The 8,566-nt window shown below is 41.4% G+C and overlaps 1 protein-coding gene across 1 annotated transcript in view; it reads right to left on the reverse strand.

Annotated features, from left to right (window-relative positions):
- Positions 1–5,604, reverse strand: part of LOC101852177 — a gene marked incomplete at its 5' end in the record, with an annotated part of 18,728 nt that extends 13,124 nt beyond the window's left edge. Inside the window, 3 exon segments of the mRNA XM_013082793.2 lie at positions 238–353; positions 816–1,013; positions 5,444–5,604. Coding sequence (XP_012938247.1) covers positions 238–353; positions 816–1,013; positions 5,444–5,604 — 475 coding nt within the window.
- Positions 5,605–8,566: the final 2,962 nt, after the last annotated feature.

Consider the following 8,566-nt stretch of genomic DNA (forward strand, 5'->3'; position numbering starts at 1 on the left):
TACGTGTTACAAGAGAGTAACATACACAAAAAAGAAAAAGGGGAGATAGAGACGATCAATTTTTTATACGAAAGAAGGAGCAAACCACACCAGACCACCCGCCAACAAACAAACAAACAAACAGACAAACAAACAAATAAAAATACAAACAAACACACAAACAAACAAGCAAGCAAGCAAAAAAGCAAACAAACAAACAAACAAACATACACATAGACAAACAAACAGAAGCCGCACCTGTGAGACTGTTAAAGAACTTGACAGTTTCGTTGACGGCACTGAGCGTCTCAGGGCTGTCCAGTGCAATCTCCTGCCACGACAGACATGCGCACCAATGGTCGTCTACCTCGGCGCTGACAGGGGGAGAGAGGTTTGACGTTTTTTAGTTGTTTTTTGTTTTAGCTTTAGTTTTTTTTTAAATTATGGCACTTGAAATACAATCATCATTATTATTATTAAACATTATATTATTATTATTGCTATCATTTTTATCAATATTATAATTATTAATATTAATATTATTATTTTTATTATTATTATTATTTTTATTACTATTATTATTATTGTTATCATTATCATCATCATTATTATCATCATCATCATCATCATCATCATCATCATCATCATCATCATCATCATCATCATCATCATCATCATCATCATCATCATCATCATCATCATCATCATCATTATTATTATCATTATTATTATCATTAGCATTATCATTATCATTATCATCATTGTCATCATTATCATCATAATTATCACCCTTATTATCATTCATTATCATCATAAAACAGCGAAGAGCTACCTACTTCTCGCATAGCCTGGTGTCGGGTATCCTCTTAAACAGGCTAACCGCCCTCTTGGTGACGTCAGCCGGTCCGGTTCCCGTGAAATTGGCCACCTCCCTGAGCGTCTCGTGCACGTCGAAGGGCGTGGTGAGCATCTGGGCGTTGTGTCGGAAGTTGTCCACGATCTCTGGGTGCTTTTGGTGGACCCACGGGGGGAACCTGGAGGCGTGTAGTGGGGGGAGGGGGTGAGGGTGGGGGGAGGGGGTGAGGGTGGGGGAGGGGTGAGGGTGGGGGAGGGGTGAGGGTGGGGGGGTGGGGGTAGAAAGGAGGGGTGTGAGGATAATGCCGTGTTGCCTCTTTGTTTGCTTGTTTGTTTGCTTGTTTGTTTGTTTGTTTGTTTGTTTGTGACAGACAGCGAGACAGACAAACAGACAGACAGACAGATGGACGGACAGATGGACAGACAGATGGACGCACGGACAGACGGACAGACAGACAGACAGATCATTTCATAAAAGACAGTTGGAGAAAATGGAGAAAATAAATTAAATGTAGATCTACTATTTTTATCATCACGCGAGTCATTGGAAGATGAACATTACATTCGATTTGAAAAACCCAGTGTTAGTGTCTTTGTTTAAGTAAAGAGAAACACATCGACACAATTTAATTATCATTTTTTTCTGGGAAAAAGTAAGACAGGCAGACAGATAGACAGAAACAACAGTGGGACAGTAAAGAAGTAGTTGGACCTACCAGTGGCGCCCTCCAACCACCCACAACTCAGAGTTTAAGATATCATGATAATGTTTGTTGAAAATGTTTATGTCCTACATTCACAATGATAATCAATAGAATAAATCTTCCACATTCATCTCTGGTAGATCGGCTTTCCTTGCCGGGGAAAAGTTTCAATTTTTTTTATCAAATCGATGACAAGTTCTAGATTCAGTTTCGTTTTTTCTTTGTCAGATGACGTGACCTTTGTATTTCTGGCTAAGGCAGAGTTTTATTTTCAATCTGTAGATCTGATGGCTATCGCTGTCATAATGTAAAAAAAAAAAATCCCAAACAAAACAAACCAAACAAAAACAACCAACCTCCCCCCCCCCCCCAACAAAAAAATAATCCTTAGATTTTTCGAATCGGAATTCGTCGGCGGTACCCATGCACGTACACACACGCGCGCGTGCACACATACAAACACTCAGAGAGAGAGAGAGAGAGAGAGAGAGAGAGAAGGAGAGAGAGCGAGAGAGAGAGAGAGAGAGAGAGAGAGCGAGAGAGAGAGAGCGAGAGAGAGACAGAGACAGACAGGCAGACAGACAGACAGACAGACAGACAGACAGACAGACAGACAGACAGACAGACAAACACATAAGAAGACAGACAGACAGACAGACAGACAGACAGACAGACAGACAGACAGACAGACAGACAGACAGACTTCTAAGTCACCCCTCTCTCAGCAGTTACCTCCACCCACCTTCTCTCTCTCTCTTTTACCCTCTCTGCTCTCTCTCTCTCTCTCTCTCTCTCTCTCTCTCTCTCTCTCTCTCTTTCTCTTTGCGTGAGTTTGTGTGTTTGTTTATTTCTGTGTGTTTACGAGCGCTTTTTGTATATATTTATATGTATATACATACATACATGTATACCCCCGGGGCAGGGCACTGACTGAAGTGTCTTTAGGCCATTCCCAATGGGGGGACATTTCTCGTTCAAGCATAGTATACTGACGGTAATTAAAAACGCACCACTTTGGATTGAGCACATTTTGGACTAAAATCTATCCAGTGACATCAATAGAGGTTGACAAATGTTCACAGGCAACAGAGGTTACCGATCGCACAAAATTTGAGGTTCCCAGTTCAGACCTGTCAATGCGCACGTGCAACATGCAAAAATCCGATGTGTCGACCTCAAACCTAAAATTTGTTTAGCGAGACAGACTTTTTGGCTCTTAGGGAGAGATTATATTCGCCCATAACAAAAACTGACATTCTTTACTCTGTGCGACGAATTTTTTCAGCGTAAATAATGCCGCGACTTTCCATGAAAGAACGTGAAAGGGCAATTTGAATGCCCCAAGCCGGAATGGCAGCACAAGTTGCCAGGCGCATGAACTGTAGCCACTCGACTGTTATCCGGGGTTTCAAGGAAATCCAGCTTCTGGATCTACAGCAGATCGGCGACGGAGCGGGCAACCACGAGTTACAACACTAGTGCAAGACCATTACATTCGCCAACGTCACCTTCGTGACTATTTCCTGCCAGCACCGGAAACAGGTCGTCGAGTGGTTGGTCGTCGTGGACCAGTATCTGATTGAATGGGCTTTGAAACGCCGTTTGCGATAAGCAGAACTTGCAGCCAGACACCCGTACGTTGGTCCTGTCCTGACACAGAGGAACTGTCAACAACGTTTGCAGTAGGCCAGGCAGCAATACAGTTGACGTGAGTCGATTTGCCCTCTCGCATGCTGACGGGAGAAAAAGGGTCTGGCGAGCGCTATGCCAATTAATATATACTGTAGGTCGATAGATTAGGAGGAGGCAGTGTCATGGTATGGGGAGCGTTCATCCACGATTATCGCATACCACTGTACTACTTCGACAAGCCTGTAAATGTCAACACGTACCAGCAGGTTCTGCAGAACCACGTCGTGCCGTTATTTGGTCAACACCCAGAGCTGCAGCTATTCCAACACGACAACGCCCGCCCCCACACCGCTCGAGCCACCACTGATTTTCTGCCGGCAAACAACATTGATGTCCTGGCTTGGCCATCACTGTTTCCAGACATGGCACCAATTGAGCAGGTGTCGGACGAGCTTGGCCACCGTTTGTCCCGTGGAAGACCTCTACACAATCTCCAAGAGCTGAGGCGTTCTTTGACAAATGAGTGGGTACAGATTCCACAGGTGTTCTTTCAGACTCTTGTCAATTCCATGAGAAAACATTTCCAATCTTGTACATTGTATTCAGGCCAATGGGGAACATACACGATACTAAAGCAGGTGTTAAAAACTCAATTTATTGCTCTTATTTTTTTAAAATGACTTTTGTTACTTCATGTTTTTGTGCTCGCGGTGTCATTTGACTTTTTCATTTCATTTCAGCTGTGAATGTTCACAAAATGACCATAGAATGCAATGGTATACAATCTGTTTAAAAAAAACAACACATCGCCATTATTTAAATTGTTTTTTAAGTGGTGCGTTTTTAATGACCGCCAGTATAGAATTGTAAATGGGCTGATTCATGCCACGCTCATAACTGTGCCTGATCTACAACAGGGAACTGCTGCTTTTTCTTTCCTGATCCTTACTATTGTCATTTTCCTCTACTTATTTTGTATGTTTGTCACTCCCTTGTGACCTGCTATTTTGGGGTGCCTTGATAGTCGAAGCAGACCTTGTGCTGTTGAAGCTGGAGAGGTGAGCAGTCTAAGTCTGATTCCCTGTAAATACTTCTCTGTTGACACCCACCTCTTGGCGCTCATATGACCTTATGCAGTTGCGAGCGCCGTAAAACCCTCTACTATAAAAAAAAAAAATACATGTATGTGTATACAGAAGTTGTAAGCGCTGTAAAAACAAACAGGTAAGTTGACGCAGAAACATTGAGCAGAACAGACAGCCAGGGAAACAGACTTACAAATGAACACAGAAAAATAACACAACGCACGAACAAACAATGAACAAAAACAAACGAACAAACAAACAAACAAACACAAAAACGCAATAAAAGTAAAGAGACAAAGAAAAAGAACAAACACACAAATGCACCAACAAACACACAAACAAACATACAAACAAACACAAACAAATAAACGCACACATCAACAAACGCACCGAGAGAAAGAGAGAGAGAGAGAGAGAGAGAGAGAGAGAGAGAGAGAGAGAGAGAGAGAGAGAGAGAGAGAGAGAGAGAGAGAGAGAGAGAGAGAGAGAAAGAGAGGGAGAATGTTTTACGAAGCGGGTTGTTCCAACAGGTGAGACATGTACAGGCATTTACTATAAAAAATAAATGTACTGTCTTGTTGTGCGTATGTGTGAGTGCACCTAAGCTTTGTAACGCCTACTGCCATTATTAACGACAATGACAAATTACTCCCCGCGAGATGAATAAATAATTTTAATGTCACTATCATCGTCAAACAAACACACCAACAAACGAACAAACAGACCAATAAACAAACACACCAACAAACAAAAATACACACTAACAAACAAGCACACAAACAAACATACCAACAAATAAACACACATACCAACAAAGAAACAAACACACCAACAAACAAACACACTAACAAACAAACACACCAACAAACAAGCACTCAAACAAACACATAAAAAAACACCAACAAACAAACACACGAAAGAAACAAATAAACGCACACACAAACAAACACACCAATACACCAACCAACAAACAAACAAACACACAAACAAACACACCAACAAAAAAAAAATATATAAACACCCAAACAAACAAACATACCAACAAACCATTAAACACACCAACAAACTCACAAACCTACACACCAATACACCAACAAATACATACACAAATACAAACAAATAACGCGCACACCAACAAACAAACACAAAAACAAACGGACTGACAGACAGACAAACAAACAGACGGACCTAACGGCAAAGTAAGGCAGCCTCTCCTCCAGTTTCCCCTGATCTGTGGCCCGGACGTTCTCAAAGCGGGCGCCGTGGTCGGCCATGACGATGAGCAGCGTGTTGTCGAGGTGGCCCGCCTCCTTAAACTTGCGGAGATAGTCGCGGAGCTCCTCGTCTTGCTGCGTAGGGGATACAAAGGGTTGATTATTCAGCAAAATTCGTAGTTTCGGTCTCAGTTTAGATTAATTATTGTAAGAGTTTTACGTTGGCGCTCATATGACCGTATGCAGTTGTGAGTGCGTAAAACCCTCTACTAAAAGAAAATTATTATTTTTAAAGAGCTTTACGGCACTTGCAACAAAAGTAAGTCATATTATGACCTTATATGCTGTTGGGACCACCGTAACACAAACTTATTTAAAAACAACACCAACAAAAAAACAAAACAAAACAACAACAAAACAAAATCCAACAACAAATTCGTTCAAAAAAATGCAAAATATTTTAGGGTACTGCCAACCAGATAAGAACATACAACAATTTTTTTTAATGAAAAAAAAAAGTAGGTTGATAGAAGTTGTTTTGTTTTTTAAAATAAAAGTTTTACGGGACATGCAACACAATAGGTCATATAAGTGTCAAAGATTAGAGGTGTTACAAGAGCACAAAAAACGAAGGAGGGGAGAATAGGTTGGATAGATGTTGGATAGGAAAGAAGGAGCAAACAACACCAAAGCACTCGCCAACCACCCACCATAGAAGTATCACTGGACTGGAACGTAGGAACGAACAACGAACCACAACAAGAAGTCTGTCAAAACGGCCCCTTAAAAAAATTATAATTATTTTAGATTTTTACTCCCTCATAGACACAGTTTAGCTTGTGCAGGATGCGGAATGCCTGTTAAGGCCAATCCAGTTTTAGTTAAGTTTTAGTAAGTGTTTTACGGGACTTGCAACACAATAAGGTCAAACAAGTGCCGAAGATTAGAGGCGTTACAAGAGAGTAAAAACAAACACAAAAAAGAAGGAGGGGAGATAGAGACGATAGATGTTTTAGTTTAGTTTTAGTAGAGGTTTCACGGCGCTCGCAACTGCATAAGGTCATATGAGCGCCAGAAGATTAGAGGTGTTACAAGAGAGTAAAAACAAACACAAAAAAGAAGGAGGGGAGATAAAGACGATAGATGTTTGATAGGAAAGAAGCAAACCACACCAGAGCACCGGCAACCACCAACAATCCAGTTTAGTTAGTAAGAATTTTAGTTTAGTTTTTAGTAAAGTTTTATGACGCTCGCAACTGCATAAGGTCATTATTATGAGCGCCAAAGGGTGGTTGTCAACACAGAAGTCTAAATTAAGAGGAATCAGGCTTACTCTGCTCACCTCTCTATCCTCAACAGCACAAAGTCTGCGTCGACTATCAAGGCACGCCGGAAATAGCAGTTCACAAGAGAGTGACAAACATACAAAAGAAGTAGAAGAAAAATGACGATAAGAAGGATGAGGAAAGAAAAAAGCAGCAGTTCCCCTATGTTGTTCCGCACAGTATGAGGATGACATTGTTTAAATCAGCGCATTTACAATTCTACTTTGAATAAGAACATGTTAATATCCCCACTTTGGGAATGGCCTAAAGACAGCTACAGTCATTAGCACTGACCTGGTTAGGGGGGGGGGGGTGTAAGAATTTTACGGCACTTTCAACACAATAAGATCATATAAGTGCTGACGATTAGAGGACTAACAAAGAAGAGTGAGGGGGGGGGGGAGAAAAGTACGTTAGATGCTGGATAGGAACAGTGGCGAAGGGTCTATATAATCAAATAATCACTGCCTCCCTTCCTAATTTTGAAAAATTGTCGCTGTCAAATTCACCCATAGACGTAAAACCTCATAAATTAAATGTAAAAAGACGTTCATAATCACCAATGAACAACAGACTATGCCTAACCTTCAAAACCGTTTCATTGCCAAAGAAACTGCCTGTTCGCCCCTATCGGGCCACTCCATAAGCAGTCACAAGTTTTGATTAAGTAAGCTTAAAGTGAGGCTGGAAGAGTCTACCAATAGAGTTGAAGGGAACATGACAATGTGCATAGCAGTCAAAACTGTTTCATTGCCACATATACCCTGTTCACCCCTTTCGAGCCACAGTTATAAGCAGCAAAACGCTCTGATTATGTAAGCTAACTATTACTCTGGTCGAGCCTACCTCACAGATGTGAGGGGAACTAACTCCTAATAATATCTTGACTGCTGCGAGTGCTTGTTTTTTGTCATCGACTTTTTAACCCCCTATAATCAGATCGTGACCTCGATTATGACACCGGCTCCTGGCCGCGAAAAGATAGACTAAAACAGCCAAATGTGAAATAAAAAATTAATAATTGGCCTGCTCTACCAAAGTGTCTGGTATAACCTGCCATTGTAGTACTGGCATCTCTGCTTCTTTCCTTGGTGTTCGTGTGTTCAAATCTAAAGTTGAATTCAAGGTTAGTTAGAATAAATATTTAATGAAATACCTTCCCGATTATTTTAGCGGTTGAATATGCATACACCATGAATTCAGGATTTGTTTTCATTCACAACTCAGAGTTGCCGCTTCCAGAAAGATTCTTGTGACTTGTGTTAGTGTGATACATGTATCTCCAGGCCCTACCTGGTCCCATTTCACTTTGATTACCCTGTCAAAACAAGTCAGCCTTCGCCCCAGAATAGGAAAGAAGGAGGGAGAAAACCACATCAAAACACCAGCCAACCACCCAAAGTCAAGCCAGGCAGAGATAAGAGATACAACGTCCCGCTATTAGACAGACAGAGATGTAAGATCGGTTTTAAAAAATAACTCCCACACTCGAAAATCTATATCAATTTCACTGGAGCGTTGCGGCAAAGCGCCAGATATATTGTTACATTTTATCACACCACAAACGGCAGAGGATATTCTTTTTAAGAAGTTGGATTTATTACGCTCCGTTCGACACGGTTGGGATCCTTTTGCAGGTTTGCCATACATCCTGTCGACCCGATCGGCCAAGGTAACCCAGACTTATGTATGTATGTATGTATGTATAAGGTTTTACGGCGCTCGCAACTGCTAAGGTCATATGAGCGCGCGAAACACAAGTTGTTCACCTC

The sequence above is a fragment of the Aplysia californica genome, unplaced genomic scaffold (genome assembly GCF_000002075.1).
Source record: "Aplysia californica isolate F4 #8 unplaced genomic scaffold, AplCal3.0 scaffold00194, whole genome shotgun sequence".
Classification (NCBI taxonomy): Eukaryota; Metazoa; Mollusca; class Gastropoda; order Aplysiida; family Aplysiidae; genus Aplysia; species Aplysia californica.